General features: G+C 35.2%; 2 protein-coding genes across 10 annotated transcripts in view; one reads left to right on the top strand and one right to left on the bottom strand.

Annotated features, from left to right (window-relative positions):
• The window catches only part of FANCL (FA complementation group L), an 84481-nt gene extending 70678 nt beyond the window's left edge, over nucleotides 1-13803 (top strand). Inside the window, exons 10-16 of the mRNA XM_023251686.2 lie at nucleotides 5476-5626; nucleotides 9854-9937; nucleotides 10422-10467; nucleotides 10546-10627; nucleotides 11469-11585; nucleotides 12914-12985; nucleotides 13293-13803. Coding sequence (XP_023107454.1) covers nucleotides 5476-5626; nucleotides 9854-9937; nucleotides 10422-10467; nucleotides 10546-10627; nucleotides 11469-11585; nucleotides 12914-12985; nucleotides 13293-13328 — 588 coding nt within the window. The 3' untranslated portion in view covers nucleotides 13329-13803. The remainder of the gene's footprint in view (nucleotides 1-5475; nucleotides 5627-9853; nucleotides 9938-10421; nucleotides 10468-10545; nucleotides 10628-11468; nucleotides 11586-12913; nucleotides 12986-13292) is intronic.
• The window catches only part of VRK2 (VRK serine/threonine kinase 2), a 103926-nt gene continuing 94166 nt past the window's right edge, over nucleotides 13366-23125 (bottom strand). For 8 of the 9 annotated variants that reach the window (XM_023251682.2, XM_023251681.2, XM_023251685.2 and 5 more), the window contains one exon: nucleotides 13366-13702. In XM_023251682.2, the coding sequence (XP_023107450.1) occupies nucleotides 13400-13702 (303 nt within the window). In that variant the 3' untranslated portion in view covers nucleotides 13366-13399. Of the gene's footprint in view, nucleotides 13703-15460; nucleotides 15661-23125 lie in introns of those variants that run through there. The other variant, XM_045054241.1, reaches the window with a different exon arrangement.

Below are 23125 nucleotides of genomic sequence, written 5' to 3'. Positions count from 1 at the left end.
TGATTCAATTTTAAATTTATTTTGCACATTGCAAATTTGCCTACCCCCCACCTTAAAAAGTCCCCCAAAACCTTAAAATGGTAGCTTTGGTGAGATGGGAAACTACCTTGGTAGTTCATTCAGTTGAGCATGTGACTCGATTTTGGCTCAGGTCTTGGCCCTGAGGTCATGGGATTGAGGCCCACCTCAGGCTCTGTGCTGAGCCTGGAGCCTCCTTGGAATTCTCTCTGTCTTTGTCTCTCTCTGTCTCTTCCCCCCACTCACACGCTCTAAAATAAAATAAAAAAAAAAAAGAACTTGGCAATTTTTATTTTTGAACATTTTTTAGAAAACTTGCAAAATATTTAACTTTGTTACTAATTTAGGTCATATTATAGTGCGCTCTTTTGGCATTTATGATGTATATAGAATATTTAATGACATTGTTAGAAATAGGATTTATAAATGCTTCTTTTTCAATTTCAGTAGGGAAATCAATTAGGAGTAAGAGTTTGTGAATGATTTAATGGATAAAAGCAGTTAGAGAAAAATCTGTTAGTTTTTCAGATAGCTTACTGATGTAATAGTTTTAATGTCTACCTCTTAAGTTCATTGACATTTCTAAGATTAATGTTTGTGTCCCACTTTTCACCTTTTTTGGCTTTTTTTTAATCTACCTCATGTGACTAGCAAAATCTGATGATGACTTTTAGGATTTAAAATTTACTACTTCTGTAATTACCAACTGACTTCTAGTTTCAGGGTTATTGTTGTATTTTTTCTTACTGCCATTTTCTTTGGATCTTTCATTTTCTGTTCAAAATGCAGAATTAGTTTTAAATAGAACTGTGTTGAGTAGAACCCCGTTTACAGTCAGGCATGCCAGAAGTGGACATTGCTCCTTTCAAATGGAAGATGTCACTGTGAAAATACTGTGCGGCTATTTTGGTTTTTGGTTAACTTTTCTTGGGTTTACAGTGAAATAGGTAATTATAGATTTAAAAAATATAGATCTAGTTACAAATGGAGAGAAAGGAAAGAGACATTATGGTACTGACTTTGGAAAAGAAGAGTCTTTTGAACAAATGGTATTGAGAAATAGGATATCCACATGAAAAAGGGAAATTGGACCCTTACCTTGCATTTGTACACAAAAACTAACTCAAAATAAAGACTTAAATATAAGACCTGAAAGTATAAAACTCCTAGTAGAAACAAAGGGGGAATACTTCTTGACATTCTGTACCAACAGCTGAGTCTGGAGCCTGCTTCAGATTCTGTGTCTCCCTCTCTCTCTCTGCCTGTCCCCAGTTCGCACTCTGTCTCTGTCTCTCTCTCCCTCAAAAATAAACAAATGTTAAAATTAAAAAAAAAAAAAGTGAAATAAATGCCAAGTGTTACAGGATGTGGAGAAATTGGAACCCTGTATGTACACTATTGGTGGGAGTGTAAAATGGTATGGCAACAATGGAAAACAGTGTGGATGTTCCTCCAAAAAGTACGTAATATAACTGCTGTATGACCTAGCAATCCCACTTCTGAGTATATATCCAGAAGGGCTAAAATCAGAATCTCAAAGAGCTACCTGTACCTCCATGTTCATTATAGTATTATCACAATAGCAAAGAGACAGGAAAAAATCCCAGTGTCTATCAACAAATGAATGTGATATGTAAGAAAAGATAGTATATACAGACAGCCTGAAAGGAGAAAATCCTGCCAGTTGCAAAAATACAGATGAATCTAGAGGACATTATGCCAACTGAAATAAACCAGTCACAGCAGGACAAATATTGCATGTTTCTAACATGAAGTATCTAACTTAGTCAAACTCACACATACAGAAACTACAGTAGTGGTTGCCAGGGGTCTGGAAGGTGGAGGAAGGGTGGAGTTGTTGTTCGGTACGTGTAAAGTTTCAGCTCTGGTAGATGAACAAATTCTAGAGATGTACTGTACAACATAATGCTTATACTTAACAATACAGTATTGTGCATTTCAAAACTTGAGAGGGTAGACAGAGCTTATGTTAAGTCCCCGCTGAAAACCCCCTGAAAAAGACACGAGGAACCTTTGGGGAAGTGTTGGATAGGTTTATTACTTTGATTGTGATGATGGTATCAGGTTGTACCACACATGCTCATATTCATCAACTTGTACACATTAAATATGTGCAGTTCTTTGTATATCGCTTACATCTGAGTAAAGCTATTAAAAAATCAACGTACCGTCCAGCAATTGGATTATTGTATATGTATCTGATGATCAATATCTTATTATAAACAAAGAAACTATAGTATCACATCTGCAGAATACAAAAATCAATTTAATTGCAGTGTAAATAATGAGTTTTAGGAGACTGTGACTAAAGGAAGAAAATTTAGTTACAAGGTTGTTTTAGTGATCTAGTTAACTAGTAATCTGTGCTTAGATTTCTGGTTTGCACAATAGGGCAGGTAGTATCCCCTGTCACCTGGGGTGGTGGGGGGCGTGGACCTAGGAGGGTTGGATTTCTCTGGGAAGATCATGAGATCAGGGTGGAGCAAGAAGTCTGTTAGCAGTGTGGAGATTATCTATATAGTGATGGTTGAGCAGTTCTGGAGTTGTCTGTTTGGCCTAAAGAAATTTGGGAATGATCATGTATAGAGAGGGTGCTTACTGAAGCTTGGAGTAGTAAATATACCCATGGAAAGTATTTCAATTTACTCTGTGTAAACATATCTATGTATACATGTTAAACAATGTTAATTGCAAGCCATGATAAAGAACTGTGGTTTTAATCAGTAACATAAAACATAATTTGCAAACTACTTGTAAATAACAGTAGCCTTAAATAGAATGATGAAGGTCATAAATGATTATTTTTATATCAAGTAGTTGACTTCAATTTACTTAAACAAATATTTATTGAATAGCTTTTGGAGTTTGTGTTGCTGTCATAAGTGGTGGTATTACAAAGAAAAAATATCACTGAGAACTGCACTTAAGTTGTTTTGTTATAAACCAGGAAGTGGTAGTATCAGGTTTACAGAATACAAATATCAACTTAATTGCAATATAAATAATGGGAGTTAGGGGACTATGACTAGAGGGGGAAAAACCAGTTAGAAGGTTGTTTTAAATGGTTTTATGAGGCACACTGATATGTTCAGTGTTACATTTTAGATAGGGTACTCCGCAGTGTACTCCGCAGTAGGGTATTAGAAGATAGTGATGGCATGTCTGGATATGGAAACAAGAAAAAGGGGGTTATTTTATATACTTTTTACTGTCCTCTGCAAGGACTTGTTTATTTTTTTAAGGGGGTTATCCTAATAGTACATGAAAATATTAGGGTAAATAGAGTTATCAAGAAATTTGCTAAAAATAGAATCAGGTCTTTAGTTAATGAATTTATTAGGTGTAAAAAACAATCTGCAGGGATCCCAACCGGTTTCTTGTTTGCATAGCTAAAGAATTGTGGCACATTTAATGAAAGAGGAGATAAAGTGCAGCCCATAGTAAAGTCAAAACAAAACTTGGAAGTTTGGTTTCTGATTTCCGGATTCTGGCATCTAAATTTATAGATAAGTATGGCATATTGGAAGAAAACAGGTATGCTAAAAGGGATCCTAAAAGGTTATTTGCAGGTATTAAGCTTTCGTTACTACTCTTACTTTTTTCCCCTGTGTATAGAAGGTTAGAAGAGTTGAAACTAGCTTTGTGAGACTGAGCCATGAAATCATCTAAGTGTGAACCCTGACTGAAGTGATGGGATGAAATGGGTTTTCCTTAAGTACATATGAGTACAAAATATACCTTTAAGGAAGTGAGTACTTCCTTTTCATCTCACTCATGGTATACTGTATTCTTGCATTGTTGTCTTGTATCTGTTTTTGGATAAATAATGTTGGTAGAATTTCCAGTAATCTTTTTAAAATGTGTTTTGCTTATTTGAAACAATAAGATCCTTAATTCTTAAACTTTTAGTTTTGATGGCTTTTTATATAAAATATTCAGTAAGTATTGGTATCATTTAAACATAAAACTTTATGAGAAACTCTTTACTTCAGTTGAAAGTAATTATAAATTGATTTTTAAAATCAGTAATGGCTTTAGTTCTTATCATTAGTGAAAATGTATTTAAGTTAATTCCCATAGAATATTGTCTGAAATAACTGAATTCAGACGTTGGCTAAAAGTTTAGCCTCAGAAGAAATTTTGAACCTAGTCTATAATATTGTATTCCATATTTGAAAATAGAATCTTAAAAGAAATAATAAATCTTAAAAGTTCTCATCACAAGGGAAGAAAAAAATTCTCAAAACTTTATAGTGTGACAGACTTATTGTGATTGTTTTACGGTGTATACAAATGAATTATGCTGTACACCTGAAAGTAATATGATATACGTTGATTTTTTACCTCAAAAAAAAAAAAAAAGAACCTCATAGAATTCACAGATGCCTTCCTAGTAATGAATAGTCTCTATTAAATCCAGTGCTTCTGGATTTATATCAGTATTTGGCAGTGCTTAGATGCTCCACACAGTACCTGTGTGTGAGAAAAGACATTTCAAGGGATGACATATGTAAAGTTTCATTACAAGCATTAACAGATAAACATTTGCAATTGATTATGATAATAGGGAACACTACTTTCAGCCCCAATTAAACATTATTCCCCTCCTACCAAAAGATGCATTATTCTCATTAATAGATCTATATTACAAAAAAAATGTACTCCATTATTATTTGAATTTAATCAATAAAAACCTTGTAGAGAAAATATATGTAGAACCTTTTTATACTCTTTGCCTAATTAAGTCTGTAAAGTTAATAATGTGTAATCAAATTACAAGTGGTGCTGCATTTAACTTGATAACTGCACAAACTAGATAACTTGACAACTTTCATACTAAAATTGTATAGACTCTATGCTCAATATGTATATAGTATATTCATTAAGAAAGTACACACGTCATCTTGTATTAGTAGTTACTATTCTATAAATACAGTACAGAATACATCATAATAAAAATAAATATGGTCTTTAAAAAACAATTCCTGGGGCACCTGGGTGGCTCAGTCAGTTAAGCATCTGACTTTGGCTCAGGTCATGATCTCACGGTTCATGAGTTCGAGCCCCACATTGGGCTCTGTGCTGACAGCTCAGAGCCTGATGCCTCCTTCAGATTCTGTGTGTCTCTCTTTCTCTGCCCCTCTCCTGCTTGTGATCTCTCTCAAAAATAAACAAACATTAAAAAATTAAAAAAAAAAAAAACTATTCCTGGTAAGATGCACAGTCCCAATGACAGGCAAAAAATTCTATTAATGCTAATGGAGGTGAAGAGCTATGAAGCAGGGACAGTTAGTTGACTCTTGTTTACTAGGGTAGTTTTAGCTGAAGTGAAACAGAGCTTAAAATTTCTAAATTGAATGATATTTTAAGTGAAAAATTATCTGTTGTTGATACGAGTGTCATGCAACTTACTCTGCTTTTATCTGTCTTTCACAGAGCTCTTTAATAAGCATTTACGGTCAGTTTTTGGCAGCCTTAGAATCACTGAAAGCATTCTGGGATGTTACGGATGAAATCGACGAGAAGACTTGGGTACTGGAGCCAGAAAAACCTACACGGAGTGCAACAGCACGCAGGATTGCACTGGGTAGGGAAAAGGGATTAAGGAGGCTTTTTGTTTGTTTAGATGTTGGATTATACTTTGTATTACTAAGGAAAATGGAGCTCAAGAGGACATTGGACCCTTAGGTGAGACTTTTTTTGCATGAAGTCAACTATTTAAGCTCTGATTTAGCCCTGTGTATTTGAATGTAAATATTTCAGGAGAAAGGGCAAGTACTAAGGTGTTTCATTATAAAAGGTGATGATCCAATGGCAGTATCATTCAGAGATCCTGTATAATCAGCTGTTAAGTAGCTCAGAAATAGTGGAACCGGTTTTTCAGAACTTCCATTATTTGGGAAAAGAAACTTAGAAATAGGGGCACCTGGGTGGCTCAAGTCGGTTAAGTGTTGGATGTCAGCTTAGGTCATGATTGTACAGTTTGTGAGTGCAAGCCCCGCACTGGGCTCTGTGCTGACCGCTCAGAGCCTGGAGCCTACTTTGGGTTCTGTCCCCCTCTCTCTCTCTGCCCCTCCCTCACTCATGCTCTGTCTTTCTCCTTCAAAATTAAATAAACATTAAGGAAAAAAAATTTTTTTTTTTTTTAAAAAGAAACTGTTAGAAATAATGAAATCTTCATCCATGAAACTAGACAAGATTAATATCAACAGATCTGGGAATATTTTCTGATGAACTTTAGAGGATGAAAGGATCTGAAGTGGGCCATACATGCCATTGAAGAGTAAACAGGAAGCACAAAATAATAATTAAATATATTTTAAGTATTTACTATAAATATATGTGACATTAATGAATAAGATGTGGTACAACTGTGAATACCCCTGCAACATTACCATATTCTTTATTATAAAATTACTGTTTTATGTATTTTCATTATGAGCAAGCCATATATGAAGTCAGTTTTGAGTTCAGCCCTCCAGATTTTAGATGTTTTAAACTGTGTTTCAGTTCACAGTAAATAGTGTAGTTAGGTGATTATATGATATCTATTTGTGTCTTCCCTTCTCTCTCTTTTTTTTTCAGCCTAAATAAATATATTGTTAAAAGACATATGTTCTGAAAGATATTATGAAATTCTGTTGTGAGTCCTATCCACATTAGCAATTTTTATGGTTTCTCCCCAGGCATAATAGATTATCTGGGAGAAAATAAGTAACATGTAATTATGAGAAAAGGAAGATACCGTTGTATAGCAGTTGTACAAATAGTATTGTTACTTAGTCTAAAAAGTTTAATCCATATTTAATTTTGAATAGTTGACCAAATAATGGTATATTTGTGAACAAATAGATATTAAGAATGAAAATAGTTTCTTCAAAATAGTGTAGTAATTTATTTTCTTCATAGCCCCATGTAAATAATTATTTTAATGAGGTAATGATTAAATATACTTTTATTATATATCTCATTGTTCAGCATAAACAACCTGCTTTTTAGTCACTTTCTCTGTATTTACCTATAGCTCTTTTTTATCCCCTTTCAGGCACTGATATGCCTTTTGAAGACCAAGTTTTCAGCAAACTAATTGAGATATATTAAATAATATACTCATTATTAAGTGAAGCCATTAGTATATGACATAGCTAAAGGCTAATATGGGATTTGTGTTCATGGTAAAGAATGTATAAGCAAATGAGATTATAGCACTTTTATGTTTTATATATCATTTTTACTTGATTACCTTTTTGTCAGATCTGTAATAATTGTGTTCATATTGTTGTCAACCTTAACCAAAAGTTAATGTTATGGTGTGTAGAATTTATTAAGTCCTTTTTCCTGTAAAAATAAAATCCAAATGCCCTTATACAATTATACTATGTGCCTTTAAAAGTAAAACTTCTGAAATCCATACAATATTCCAGTATAGATAGAACTTATGAAAGAATCTAGTGCCAAGTAGAAATAGATTTTTCTTAGATCCTATAAACTAGGTTAGTTGTTTGTTATTAAACGAACAGTTTCAGTTTAATGTGAATTGAGTCCGTTGTTGAAGTGGAAAGCTTCACAATGAGCAAAAGAATTCAGAAAATGTTTTTTAAAAATATTTAAATTTCAGTTGACATAAAATGTAATTTTGGTTTCAGGGGTACAATATAGTGATTCAACAGTTCCATGTTACTCAGTGATCGTCAAGATAAGTTTTGATTTGTATTTTCCTGATGAAGAGTGATGTTGACCATGTGTCCATTGGCTATCTGCATGTCTTCTTGGGAAAAATGTTCGTGTCCTCTGTCCATTTCTTAACTGCATTATTCATTTTTGCGATGTTGAGTTTTATAAGTTCTTTATAGGTTTTGGATACTAACCCTTTCTCAGATATGTCATTTGCAAATATCTTCTCCCAGTTTGTAGGTTGCCTTTTAGTTTTGTTGACCATTTCCTTTGCTGTGCAGAAGCTTTTTGTTTTGCTGAAGTCCCAATAGTTTATTTTTGCTTTTGTGTCCCTTACCTCAGGAGACATCTCTAGAAAGAAGTTGCTACAGCCACCGTCAGAGGGATGTTCTCCTCTAGGATTTTTATGGTTTTAGTTCTCACATTTATTTAGGTCTTTCATCCATTTGGAATTTACTTTTATGTTTGGTGTAAGAAATAGTCCAGTTTTTCCAACACCATTTGTTGAAGAGATTGTCTTTTTCCCAATGGATATAATTTCCTGCTTTGTCGAAGATTAATTGACCATATAGTTATGGGTTTATTTCTGAGTATTCTGTTTTGTTCCATTGATCTATATTTTGTGCCAGTACTACACTGTTTCGATCACTACAACTTTGTAATATAATTTGAAGTCTGGAATAGTGATACCTCCAGCTTTGCTTTTCTTTTTCAAGGTTGCTTTGGCTATTCAGGGTCTTTTCTGGCTCCATACAAATATCAGCGTTGTTTTTCTAACTCTGTGTAAAATGCTAATGGTAGTTTGACAGGGATTGCATATTAAATGTGTAGATTGCTTTACGTAATAAAGACATTTTAGCAATATTCATTCTCCTAACCTATGAGCTTGGAATGTCTTTCCATTTTTTTGTATCACTGTTTCCCTTCATCAGTGTTGTATAGTTTTCAGAGCACAGGTCTTTCACCTCTTTGGTTAGGTTTATTCCTAGGTATCTTTTTTTTTTTTTTTTTTTTTTTTTTTTTTTTTTTTTTGGTGGTGTAGTTGTAAGTGGGATTGACTTCTTAATTTCTCTTTCTGCTGCTTCATTTTTAGTGTATAGAAATGCAACAGATTTCTGTATGTTGATTTTGTATCCTGTGACTTTACTGAATTCATATATAAGTTCTAGCAGTTTTTTGGAGGAGTCTTTTGGGTTTTCTCTATGGGGTATCAGAAAGTTTTACTTCCTTGCTGATTTGGATACCTGATATAAGTGAGATGTTAAAATTCCCTGCTATTACTGTGTTATTATCAATTAGTTCCTTTATGTTTGTTATTGTTTTATATATTTGGGTGCTTTCATGTTGGGTGCATAGATATTTACAATTGTTAGATATTCTTGTTGGATTGTCCCCTTTATTATGATATAGTGCCCTTCTTCATCTCTTGTTACGGTCTTTGGTTTAAAGTCTACTTTGTCCAGTATAAGTATTGCTACTCTGGCTTTCTTTTGACATCCATTTGTGTAGTAAATATTTCTCTTTAAGTCTAAAATGAGTCTCTTGTAGGCAGAATATAGATAGGTCTTAACTTTTGTTTATCCATTCTGACAACCTCTGTCTTTTGATTGGAGCGTTTAGTCCACTTCATTGGAAGTGATTATTGATAGAAAATGTTTCGATAAAACTCCATAAAACTCAAATCATAATTTATTGTATGCTGGTCTTTTTACATCTGATCATAACTGTGCTTTCCAAGAAAGTTATGGAAGTCACTTTGATAATTATTTCTTGAACTTGTGATTTCTTTTAATATTAAAGATCTATCACTCTATAAAAAATTTTTATTTAAGCTAAAATAGAATTCTGACCAGAATTTCACTAGAAATCAATTAACTTAATGGATTGACTCTGTATTTTAAAACTTTAGATGGATCCCCAAATCTTTATTCATAATCATAATTTCAAAGTGTATTTCTTTTAGACTATAAAATTATATTTATAAATATATTTTATAAATAAATACATTTATATATTTATTGAAACCCATAACACATTGGCTAATCTTTCCTGTGGTACAGTAAGTACCCAGACAGATACTGCTTTATTTTTTATTTGATGAACTTCTACTTCTATAAACTTTAATGTTCTTTTATTCTAGGGAATAATGCTTCAATACATATAGAGGTTGACCCCAAGCATCCTACTATGCTTCCTGAGTGCTGCTTTCTTGGAGCAGACCATGGTATGAGATCTCCTATTTAAATGTTTTTAACAGTCATAAAATTCTTGTCTTTCACTGTTAAAATATTCTAAAATATTAACGTATGGTAATTATTTTAAATGAAAATGTTTCATCATTCTGAACTGTGTAGTTTTGTGTTTTTTTAAGTAGATGATTTAGATTTTCCAGTCAAATAATTAGCAAATTCTGTGTTTTAACAAGAGAGTATATTACAGAGTTGCTAAGAGATCTTAGAAGTTTTCATCAGAAAATAATTTGTAACTACATGTGGTAATAGGTATTAACTGAATTTGTAGTGATCATTTTGCAATACACACACATACCAAATCATGATGTTGTACACCTAAAAGTAATACAATATTATATACCAATTATATCTCAGTTAAAAAAAAATTCTGTGCTAAATGTGGCTTTACAAAGCGAGAGCTGCAGACACCACATTTTTAAACTTTTGTTTTGTTTTTTTTTTTTTTAATCTCTGAAGTGGTAAAACCTCTTGGAATTAAGCTGAGCAGGAACATACATTTGTGGTAGGTATTTTTTGTAACACAATGTTTATTTTTCTATTATTTTGCAAATTTAATAACAATTTTTTTTCATGCTTTTAGGGATCCAGAAAATAGTCTGTTACAAAATTTGAAAGATGTTTTAGAAATAGATTTTCCAGCTCGCACTAACCTGGAAAAATCTGTAAGTTTTATGAGTGCTTTGATATTCCAAACAGCATAGCATAATGAAAGTTAAATGTTCTTCTTTTAGACACCAGAGAAAAATGAGGCTGAAAGGGAGGGAATTGGAAGAATATTGTAACAGACTTCTGAACTGCAAGCAACAGTAGCATCAAAGAATTTGTTAACCTTTGATTAGTGGTTTAAGTATACTTTTGTCATGGTCTTTGTAGCAATGAAGTGATTAATGACAGACATCTTTATTATTAAAAATAGGGGGAAAGGTCCAAAGTAGCTAATGAGATGTTTGGATATTCTAATACTATCTGCTTATGGATGATTGAAATGAAGTTTTAATTAGCTTGATGTATTTTGTAAAGGATGGCAGTACAGTTTTTGAAAATGAATAGATGTTACTGTGTTGCAAAAATGATAAACTTGGAATTGAGTTTTGATAAAGTTGCAGAGGTTGTAGACTATTAAAGTGGTGGGAATGTTTTTGTCTTCTTCCTTTAAAGAATTTTGAAGTTTAGTAATCATTAGCTAATGTCAGTTAGTATCTTTATATATTACATTGGCATAATATTGATGTACAATGTGGGAAATTTACTTAAGCCCCAAATAGAATCTGTTTTTAGTATATCTATGTGTATTACTTACTGGATGAAAAAGGAAGCACTCTTACAAATCGCTTTTCTGAAATGTTAAGCAGTGATGTAACTGTATTTTCTGTAAAGAATGCTATAGTTACCTTTATGAAAACTTTGAATGAAAATTTGATCTTGTCTATCCCATATTATTCTTTCTTACATTACCTTGTGTGTTTTAAACACTTGTGCTTATAAATATTTCTTCTTTTGAAGGATTTTTCTATGGATTGTGGCATTTGTTATTCATATCAACTTGATGGTGCCATTCCTGATCAAGTGTGTGATAATCCTCAATGTGCACAGCCTTTCCATCAAATATGCTTATATGAGGTAAAAAATAAAAATAACGCTGTTAAGACTATTTTGGCTACCATGACCTAGCAAGTCTGCATGTTGAAATATACAGAATCCAAAATCTGTTTAAGTGAACAGCAATCTCTTTTTTCCATTAGCTTCTTTACCAGTCCATTTCCAGATGCCCGTGTGCTTTCATTTCTTCATCCTGGTTACTAATGAGTGAATAAATGTCCTAAAGTAGTATCCTAGGAAGGGAGAAAATGTATCCAGAATATATTCATGGGCTGCTTACTGATGCATAACAGATCAAATTGATGCTACATTGGAATCTTTCAGTGAAAATCTCCTGTGACCACAATGCAAACTGTCACTCATCCAAGTGGGAGTAGTAGTGGTAGCAATAAGGTGAAAGGGAACTGGCACTAATGAGTGTCTGTTACTTTTCAAAGTATATTTAAGTATAGAATAAATGTAATAATCTTACTTTTGATATTGAGAAAAATGCGTTTTGTGATCTGGATATGTCACCGCACTCTCAGTGACATTTTATTTATTATTTACTATCTGTGAAGTCTGCTTTCATTCCTGTGTATAGTCATTTGATCTCTACAGCATTCATCTTAGGGCACAGTTGACATGATTATATATGCATGTATATATGAAACACCTTGCAGTTGTATAGTGCGTTCAGTCTTCTTGAATATCACCTCTTGTTTTTGTGATTAGAGGTAGCAAGCAGTTGGTGTTACCTGCACTTTAAGAATGGAGAACTTAGAGATGTCAATTCACCTTCTATAAACTCACAAAATACCAGGTCTAATTATAGAGATACTCTTAAGGGAACATGTGCTTTCTTTTATAATAATGAATATTCATTTAATTTTTAAAAATGGACTGCCTCGTGCTTATAATTAGTGGATTGAGAATTAACCCACTATTGGTGATTAAGACCAGAATTGAGACCTAAATTTTCACGAGCTTACAGTATCTTTTACAGCAAGAGTTCTTAATTTGTAATTAATGACTTCAGGTCAGGTCTGTGAACCCCATTGACTTGTGTACATTATTTTTGTGTCTATTTTGGATGTTGAGAAAATGCATAAAGGGGCCCATAATTTGGCTATAAACCCGTGGTATAGATCTCGAAATTCGTGGTAGTCTCCCCTTATTATTCAGCATACTACTTACTAGTCTGGTATTGGCCAGGAAATGTTCCCCTTACTTTTTGTAAAAGAAAATTAAGAAGGTAAATCTTTTGGAATAAAAATATATGTAATCATAAAGGAAATGAATTTAGAGTATCTGTAATGTGTGATCATGCTGACATTGCTCCCTTTTTCTTCTCTTTTTAAAATCTTCAGTGGTTGAGAGGACTGTTGACTAGTAGACAGAGTTTTAACATCATATTTGGTGAATGCCCATATTGTAGTAAGGTAAGGAAATCATTAATCAAATTTCATAAAATACACCTAGCTTTTAATAGTGTGCTTTGGAAGATAGATAAGTATATAGTATATCAGCTTATGCAAAACTTTTTGTTACTTCTGTTATTCTATGTGGTAAGAAAAAAAAGGGGTAAAATTGTCCCTGTCAATGACATTTTGTTTTTTAAATTGCTCCTTTGATCAAAAAAAGCTATTTTTCAAACTGTATCATGACACTGTTTTCTACAATAAAGCAATCTTATTTTTTAGAATGTCCACAAACTTACTTTGTTAAATTGTATTCTCTTTTTACAAGCCAATTACCTTGAAAATGTCTGGGAGGAAATCCTAAAATAAGAATGTAACATTTCTGTGAAGAACTGGCAGCCTTAAGAATTATCAAAAGGATTTTATTTGATATCTTCAGAGAAAGTATAAAGTAAGACCTACTAAAATCAAAAGAAAAAGAACAATAAAGCCATAATAATACACGTCAGTAACTGTCTCTTCACTGAGAGTAGAGTCTCTGACCTCCATTCCGGTTGGAGAAGTATATGTATACCAAGATGAAGATCTTGAATTGTCGAGTATATACGGACTGATAAAATCTTGATATGGTTTGTAAAGTGAATTTGGGAACTGTATAGAGCTCGGTTTTTGTGGAGAACTGTTTCTTTCATTCAGAATTTGAGACTCACAGTACTTGTGTCTTCTCTTTGTGCTTTCCTATGGAAAAGTATATATATTGTGTTAGGTCTGAGTTATCCTTATACTGTGTACTCTAAGAGTTCTAAGAGTTCTAAATAAAACATGTTACACAAAACGAACAAATTTTTTGCATATTCTTCCTGAGAAGTTTTTTATAAAGTACTTATCCCATTAACCAACCCAAATCTAGTTAAACTGATTGGTTCTTTTAAATCAGGCAATAGGCCATCTTATAAATAATTTGTCCTCTAAAAATACAACAAACTATGAAACCTGAATTTTCTTGGCAAGACAAATCTTATGTGGGCAAGGTAGTCACGATTAGAAAGCTTTTTGGTTATTAATAATTAGTGATTCTGAGGCAGCCGTGGCAGCAGAGCGAGATGTTGGTGGCAGTGCTGCACGTCCACAGAGCAGCCTCGGTCCAGCAGCCTCCTGCCTGGATTCCAGAGAATGACATCTCCCAATAACAGACCTTAAGAAGAAAGTTGGTTAAGATCCTTATTTGTCCTGAACGTTGATCCAAGAAAAGATGCTCATTTCCTAGCCAAAAAGGAAAAAGTCTCCACAGATTACAGTTTTGCAATGTTAAACTGGAATGCCTAGAAGCATACGACAAAATTTGTCAGAGGATGTTGCCAAAGACTCAAGAAGATCAACATGACCCTTGTTCTTTGGTGGGGACTTAGAACACACTGTTTGGAAAGCAGCGTCAAGCTGTCCACCCGTGGAGGTATGAAGGAGGATATCATTATAAATAAATCTCCGAATACCCTCAGAGAAAATCAGGTATTTGTGAAATTCCATAAAGCAAGAAGCAAAATACCTATTTCTAAGAAGAATCAGCTGTTACTAGAATTCAGTTTCTGGAATGAGCCTGTCTCACGGAGGGCCTGATGAGCCTAGAACTCCCACAAGGAGCGGTGATTACATAGGGCAGTTATTGTTTAGCCAAACAAAAAATTTTCCCCCAAACTGATCTATAGATTCAACACGGTCCCAGTCAAAATCCAATCAGGCTTTGGAAATGCAGTGGACCCAGAATAGCTAAAACAACCTTGACAGTCCAGAACAAAGTGGAAAAACATACTTCACAATTTGAAAACTAATCACAAACCTAGACTAATCAAGACAGTATGGTCCTGGCACAGGGACAGGCATACAGATCAGTGGAATAGAATTGAAAGTCCAGAAGAAAACTCTCACATACATGAGGAATTGGTTTCCAACAAATGTACGAAGGCAATTCAGTGGGGACAGGTAATCTTCAACAAAGGTGCAGAGACAACTGGACATCCTTGTAAAAATATAAATTTAGACCTACTTCATTTTGTACAAAAATTGACCAGAACCAAATTGTAAATGTAAATATAGCTGGAATTTAAAACTTTAAGGAAAAAAAAACAACAAAAAACAGGAGGAAATCTGTGATCTAGGGTCAGGTAAAGTGTTCTCTATAATATCAAATGTACAAAAGCAAATAAAAGTTCACATAATTGAAGGACATCATTTAAAAAATTCAAAGACAACTCACAGACTGGGAGAAAATTCTGCAAATCATTTATCTGATAAAGGATTTGTATCCAGAATACATAAAGACTTGAATAGACAGTTCTCTGAAAGCATATGAAAAGATGCTCAACATCACCAATTGCAAGAGAAATGCAAATCAAACTATAATGAGATATCATCTTACCCTTTAAGGCCATTATCAAAAGAACAGAAAATAACAAATGATGAAGATACAGAGAAATTGGAACCCTTGTGTACTGTTGAGAGGACTGTAAAATGGTGTAGCCATTATGGGAAACAGCACAGAAGTTCCTCAAAACATTAGAAGTAGAATTACCATATAATCCAGCAATCCTACTTCCGGGTATATATTGAGAACTCAAGTGTCTTGAAGAGATACATGCACACCCATGTTCATCATAGCATTATTCACAGTAGCCAAGAGGCAGAAGCAACCCAGATTCCTATGGGCAGATGAATAAAGAATATATACATATAAGGGATTATGCAGTCTTAAAAAAGGAAATCCTGCCACATGCTACAATATGGATCAATCCTTGAGGACATTCTGAAGAGCAAATTGAGCCAGTCACAAAAGGACATCTATGATTCCACTAACACGAAATATCTAAAAAAGTCAAAATAACAGAAACAAAAAGGTAGTTGCCAAGGTAGAGGGTAGTTGGTCTAAAGTTTCAATTTTGCAAGATGTAAAAGTTCTAGAGATCTTTTGCACAACAGTGTGAATATACTTGGCACTACCAAACTACACGGTTAAGTTTAATGTTACTTGCTTTTTACTACAATAAAAAATAAAAATAGTCATTCCCAACCTTTATCATGACATGGAACCCTTTACCTGACCTACATGCCATATATTGGATAAAGGAATTGGCTGTTCACAACCAGAGGAAATTGCCCCAAGGTGGATATTGTGGCGTGTCTCATAGAAAGCTCTGGGAACAGACCAACCACTGTAGACTGAATATCATTGATATATGCAAGTTCCAGGAATTTCTTACACCATTCCTGTTAGCCAGAGCTCTTAATCAGTTTCCTGCTTTAATCTTAACTGGTTACGAGTTGTTCTGTTTCTGCTTCACTTTGGTGACCTCCCCTGCCCTGTCCTTGTACTATTTATCAAGTAACTAAGAAGGAAAAAATTAAAAAACAAGGCAAAATATTTCAATCTTCAACCATCTGATGTAATACCATCATTCTTCACAATAGCTACTTTCTTGACCTCTTCAAAGAGCCTTTTTACCCCCCTGAAAGTCACTTTCAGGATGCAGTTTTAGAAGGCAAGAAGTAATTACCTTCTACATAAATATACAAAACAAAATAGCGGTCTTGAAGGAAGGCCCTTTAACTTTTCTACTTAGAAGAAATCATTGAAAGTCAAATAACTAACTTTAAGCTACTCTTTACTGCCTGAGAGCTAATAAAGACACACTATCCCAATTGTCTTAAAGTTTTCTCAGCTTTACAGGTGCCTAGCTGGCCCAGGGTGTACAGCACGTGACTTTTGATCTCAGGGGCATGAGTTCATGCCCCACATGGGTGTGGAGCCTACTTTAAAAAAAAAAAATTGTCAGCTTTATTTGCTAAAGGCAAAATAATTACTCCTGTGGCCCCCTAAAGCGTTGTTCTCCCACAAAGAAAAAGAAATATGCCATCAAATTATATATTTAAAGACGGAGAGCCACTAGTTAGCTAACAAGTAGCATTTGCATGTAATAACTTACATGTAGAAGTAGACGATATCCCCATCCAGGTAAGAACAGAAGTCAAGCTACTAAAATTTCAAGGTTGGTTACACACTAGAGAAGTCTGTGTACCTAATCTCTCTTTAAGCAACAACTGATATCAAATGGGAAGGCCCTCATCTAAAGATTTAACCACCAGTTGTCTTCAGCTTACTGAGAGATCTGCTTGGGAAAGATAGTCTATGGCATAGGTTGTAAAATGTTGTGAGTTGCCTGTTTTGTGAATAAAGATTGATTGGAACACAGCCACACTCATTTGTATTTTACTGTGTATGGCTGCTTTTATACTGCAATGGCAGAGTTGAATTGTTTCTGACAAAGGCTAGGCTGTAAACCCAAAATATTTACCATCTGGCTCTTTACGAAAAAGCTTTCTGGTCTATGGCATAGTATTTCAAACATTAGAAAAAGTGTACAAATCATTTTGGGATCCTGTTAAAATACAGATTTCAGGGGAGCCTGGGTGGCTCAGGTGGTTAAGCCTCGACTTTGGTTCAGGTCATGATCTTGCGATTTGTGAGTTTGAACCCCACACTGGCCTCTTCTGTCAGTGCAGAGTCTGCTTTGGATCCTCTGTCTTACTCTCTCTCAAAAATAACAAACATGAAAAATACACGTTTCATTCAGAAGGTCTAAGATAAGACTTAGATTCTGTGTTTCTAAGAAGCTCCAGGTGATGCCGGTGCAGCTGGTTGGCACAGCAGACCTTTAGTAGCGGAGGCTTAAGGCATACAATAATCCTAGTCAGTATAGTGTTTCTGAACCTGGGACACTTGTGCTCCATAGGACATTTAACAATTTCTGGAGACATTCTGGGTACTACAACTGGGAGGAAGTACTATTGGCATCTACTAGATAAAGGCCAGAGATGGCTTACAGTGTACAGAACAGCCAGCTCAGTAAGCCCATAGTAGTGCTGTTGAGAAACCTTGAATTCTGAGCAAGTTATTAGCCTTGAATGCACGTCAGAGTCAATTAGGAAGCTATGAAAAATACCAATACCCTTTTTAGTTCTAGCCATGAATAATGGGCATCAGATCTCCCCTCCTGCTGTGAAAAGCCCATGAAATGAATACAAACCAATAGAGTTGGACAAAATATATGAAGGAACTTATCACACAGAGAAAACAAGGCTGTGATTCCTGAGGAAAGGAAAACATCCAGACTGATAAAGGCTACGCTTTCAGATGATCTTTACCTTAGCCCAGCCTTCAAAAAGCCTAAATGAAGTGAAGCATGACTAATCAAGTTGAACCACCAATAAATTATGTGTCTGCCAGAACAAAAGTCAGTACTCTTTAAAGGAATACAATAAAATGTGGAGTTTCAAGAACTGACTAGCAGCCACGATAGTCAGCGTATAATAAAACTTTTACGACACACGAGGAACAGGAAACTGTGACCCATAACTAGGAGAAGAGGAGAAATAGGTGTGACCCAGATGGTAAAATTATCAAACAGGGACAATAAAACCACTACATAAGTATGTTCAAGGAATTAAATATAAAGTTAAACATAATTAGTGAACAGATTGAGAGACTCAGCAGAGAAATGGGAAATATAAAATGCTTCTAGAATGGAAAAATACAATAAATGAAGTTAAACATCGACTGGTTAAATAGGTAGAGACCAGGCAAAGGACCAGAATGAAGCACAGCAAGATAAAAGACTAATTTGAAAAACGAACAGAACCTCCGAAAAGGCCTGAGAGAAGGTAGACAATTCTAACTGCATGTATTTGGATCTCAGAGAAGAGGGATTGAGGCATGAAACAAATCCTAGCTGAAACTTTTCCAGTGATGACAATTACGAACCCACAGATGAAAAAAGCTCAATGAGCCCAAAGCAGAATAAACATAAAGACAACGATCTCTAGAAAACCAAAGATAAAAAGCAAATATTAAAAGCCAGAAGGGACACATTATATATAGGGTCAATGATAAGAATAACTGCTAACTTCTCATCGGAAAAAAACACAAGACGACAAGAAACATTTTTAAATTCAGAACGAAAAATCTCATGTCAGTTGAGGCCTTCACAATGAAGGTGAGGGGCATCTAGTTCCAGCCAAGGCAGTAAGTACATTCTACTTTATTCCTTCTAATTACTACTAAAGATTTTAGACAAAAATTAATACAACATTCTGGAAGTTGTAGAATAGAAGGCAGACTGGATAAGGACCTTAGAACACACAGAATGACCCAGCCCCAAGTCTCATCCCAACCACCTTTTTTTTTTTGATGCCTATTTATCCCAGCCTGGGCCACAATGCAATCTACAATTGGAAAACAACACTGTGCACACAAAAAAGTCCAGGAAAATCCTGTTGTCTTTAAACAATGGATCAGCAGGAAGGCAAGTATACAGTTCAGAACACTTGTCTCCTATACCTGCTGTACTTTAGGTGAACACATGAAAGAAGCTGTACCCTTCCCACTTCCCACTAGGGGTTGTGGAAACTGGGGTAGAGTCCTGTCAGGTGTCACCACCATGCATTAACCAGGAAGCACACCTACCCTTCCCCACCAAGCACTGAGGAGACTAAAGTGGAGCCCTGTCAAAAGACCAACCCCACACTAACAAAGCAGTACCCTCTCCACTGGCGTTATGGAAATTATGAGACAGAGCCCTGTCAATGCCCGGCCTGTACTACTGAGCACTGACTTCTCCTTCCCTCTCTCCCAGACACTCTGGAGACCAAAGGGTAGAGCCTTGTAGACTGTCCTTCCCTGCACTCACACAACATAAGTAGTGCCTCTCTTCCTCTGCAACAGACACTGTGGACATTGTGCAGTAGAGCCCTAAGGACCATGCCCAGCCTGCATTAAGCAAACATTAGCAAAAAGCAGCAACCCTCTATTTCTCTTTGGCCTCAAATGTGGATAGGAGCCCAACTGACCCATCACTGTCATGCATTAAAAAAAAAAAAGTATACCTCACATCCTTCTAGTTAGAAAACCTTGTTCTCAGGAATAGAACTACAAGAGAGCTAACTAGCCAAGCTATAGAAAAAAAAATCAATAATACCACAAACCAATGGGATCTGATAATATTTATAGAGCACTGCACCTCAAAACAGTAGAATGCATGGTCTCTTTAATCTCGCATTAAGACAATACCCTGTGTCAAAAAATAAACCTTAACAAATTTGAAATGATACAAAATATGTTCTCAGACAATAATATAAACTAGAAATCAGTAACAAAGAAAATGGAAAAAAATCTTCACTTAGAAATTAACACACTCCTAATAGCCAAGGCATCAAAAGAAGTCTCATGAAAAAGTACAAAATTAAAAATACTGGGGTGCCTGGGTGGCTCAGTTGGTTAAGCATCCAACTTCAGCCCAAGTCATGATCTTGCAGCTCGTGGGTTCGAGCCCCACATCAGCCTCTCTGCTCTCAGATCCTCTATCTCCCCCTCTCTCTGCCCCTCCCCAACTTGCTCTCTCTCTCTCTCTCTCTCTCTCTCTCTCTCTCTGCAAAACAAATCAACGTTAAAAAATAAGTAAAATTAGGGGCACCTGGGTGGCACAGTCAGTTAAGCAACCAACTTCTGCTCAGATCATGATCTCACAGTTCCTGAGTTTGAGCCCTGCTGACAGCTCAGAGCCTGGAGCCTGCTTCTGATTCTGTGTCTCCCTCTCTTACTGCCCCTACCCTGCTCATGCTCTGTCTCTGTCTCTCAGAAATAAATAAATAATAAATAAAATTATAGGTACAAGAAAAGTACATTACATAAGGATTTACGGGATACAGTTAAACCAATACTTAATAGGACATTTATAGCATTAAATACCTACATTAGAAAAAATGAAAGGGCTCAAACAATAGTCTAACCTTCTGCCTAAACTAGAAAAAGGAAAATAAACCAAAAATCAAGTTGAAACAAAGAATAGGAAAATCTTCCCAGTCTAAATCCAGCCTGTTTTGTAGCGTTACCAAGAATTAATTTTAAATTTTTAAATGGTTGGAACATTTTCTGATTGGAAAATTTTATGGAATTCAAACTTCAGTGCCATAAAATTTTGTTGGAACTCAGATAGACTCATTTGTTTACATATTGTATATGATACTTTTGTACTATGGTATACAGCTGAATAGTTGTAACAGAGAGCATGTGACCTACAAAACCTAAATATTTAACTGTTTGGCTGCTTGCAGAGAACTTTGACTACTCTTGAAATTGAATCCATAGTGAAAAGGAGAAATCTCTAGGCCCAGATGGTTTCACTGGAGAATTCTCTAAAATACTTTATTTACTTTAAAAAAGTTTTAAATGTTTATTATTGAGAGAGTGTGAGCACGGGAGGAGCAGAGAAAGCGAGAGACAGAATCTGAAACAGGCTCCAGGCTCTGAGCTGTCAGCACAGAGCCCCATGCGGGGCTTGAACTCATGAGCGGTGAGATCATGTCCTGAGCCAAAGCCGGAAGCTTAACTGACTGAGCCACCCAGGTGCCCCTCTAAAACATTTTAAAAAGAAACAACATGAATTCTACTAATTCTGTTCCAGAAATTAAAAGGAGGAAGACTTGTCAACTCATTTTATGAGGCCAGCACTGCCGTGATACCAACACCGGATAAAGACGGTAGAATAAAAAGAAAGCTACACACCAGTAGTCCTCATTAACAGGTGTAAAAGTTCTCAACAAAATACTAGGAAATTGAACCTAGCAACATATGAAAAGAATTCTACACCATGTAAGACTAGAGGGGTGCCTGGGTGGCTCAGTCAGTTGAGCATCCGACTTTGGCTCAGGTCATGATCTCACAGTTTGTGAGTTCAAGCCCCATGTTGGGCTCTGTGCTGACAACGCGGAGCCTGGAGCCTGCTTCAGATTCTGTGTCTCCCTCTCTCTCTGCCCCTTCCCTGCTCGTGGTCTCTGTCTCTCTCTCTCTCTCAAAAATAAACAAACATTAAAGAAATGTAAGACTAGTTCAATATTCAAACACTAATCAATGTCATCCACCATGGCAACAGTGTAAAGCTGAAAAATCATATGATCATATTAATTGATACAGAAAAAGCACTTGATAAAATTTAATACCCATTCAAGACAACTCTTAGTACACTAGAAATAGAGGTGAGCCTCATCAACCTGATAACACCTACCAAAAATATACAGCTAACATCACACTAAATGGTGAAGAATAAACAACTCACATGTTCTTCAACACTACGTCCATACTTCAGAACATTCCTTATCAGTAAAAAGGAATGAACTATACTGAGACATGCAAACTCAGATGGATCTCTATCTAGGGCATTATGGTGAATGAAATAAAGCCATGTCAACAAGTTACATAGTAAAGAATTTGATTTGTACAACATGCTCAAGATAATCTATTAATAGTGATACGGAACAAATCAGTGCTTTCCAGGGTTTAGGATAAAGGAGGGTGTCCATATAAAGCAATACACGGAAGTTTCTATGTGAGGGAGTTTCTTCCTAGAACAGTTCTGTACAGTAATTTTTGTGATTAGTCTATACATGTAATACAATTTAACAGCAACATACACATATGAGTGCATGTAAAAACTGATGACCAAATAAGGTATGTATTTTATAGTAGTATGCCAAAGTTAGTTCCTGGTTTTGAAAATTATACTATACTATACTAGGGTACACGGGAGCTGAAGGAAGGGTACATGGGAGGTCTCTATTGCAATTTCTGAGTGTGCAATTATTTTAAAATGAAATGTTAAAAAAATAAATTCAGAGCTAAAATATAGTTCCAGCTCTCCCACACCAAAAAACAAAATACAAACAAAAAAAGTAAAGGTGAAATAAAGATATTTTCAGACAAGAAGTGAGAGAATTAGTCTCCAGGAACTTTCCACTACAATGTTAAAGGAAATTCTCTGCAAAGACGGGAAATGAACCAACTGTAAACTCAGATCTATGGGAGGGCTGAAGAATTCCAACAGCAATAAATATGAGACTTTTTTTTCCTCTCAATTTCTTTGAAATAAAAGTGATTTTTAAAACAATAATTTAACGTTTATTCATTTTTGAGAGACAGAGACAGAGCATGAGCAGGGAAGGAGCAGAGAGAGAGGGAGACACAGGATCTGAAGCAGACTCCAGGCTCTGAGCTGTCAGCACAGAGCCCATGTGGAGCTCGAACCCATGAACTGTGAGTTCACAACCTGAGCCAAAGTT

This window comes from Felis catus, chromosome A3 (assembly GCF_018350175.1).
Source record: "Felis catus isolate Fca126 chromosome A3, F.catus_Fca126_mat1.0, whole genome shotgun sequence".
NCBI lineage: Eukaryota > Metazoa > Chordata > Mammalia > Carnivora > Felidae > Felis > Felis catus.
Note: the sequence above shows the minus strand (reverse complement) of the source record. Positions and strands in the feature narration are given on the sequence as shown.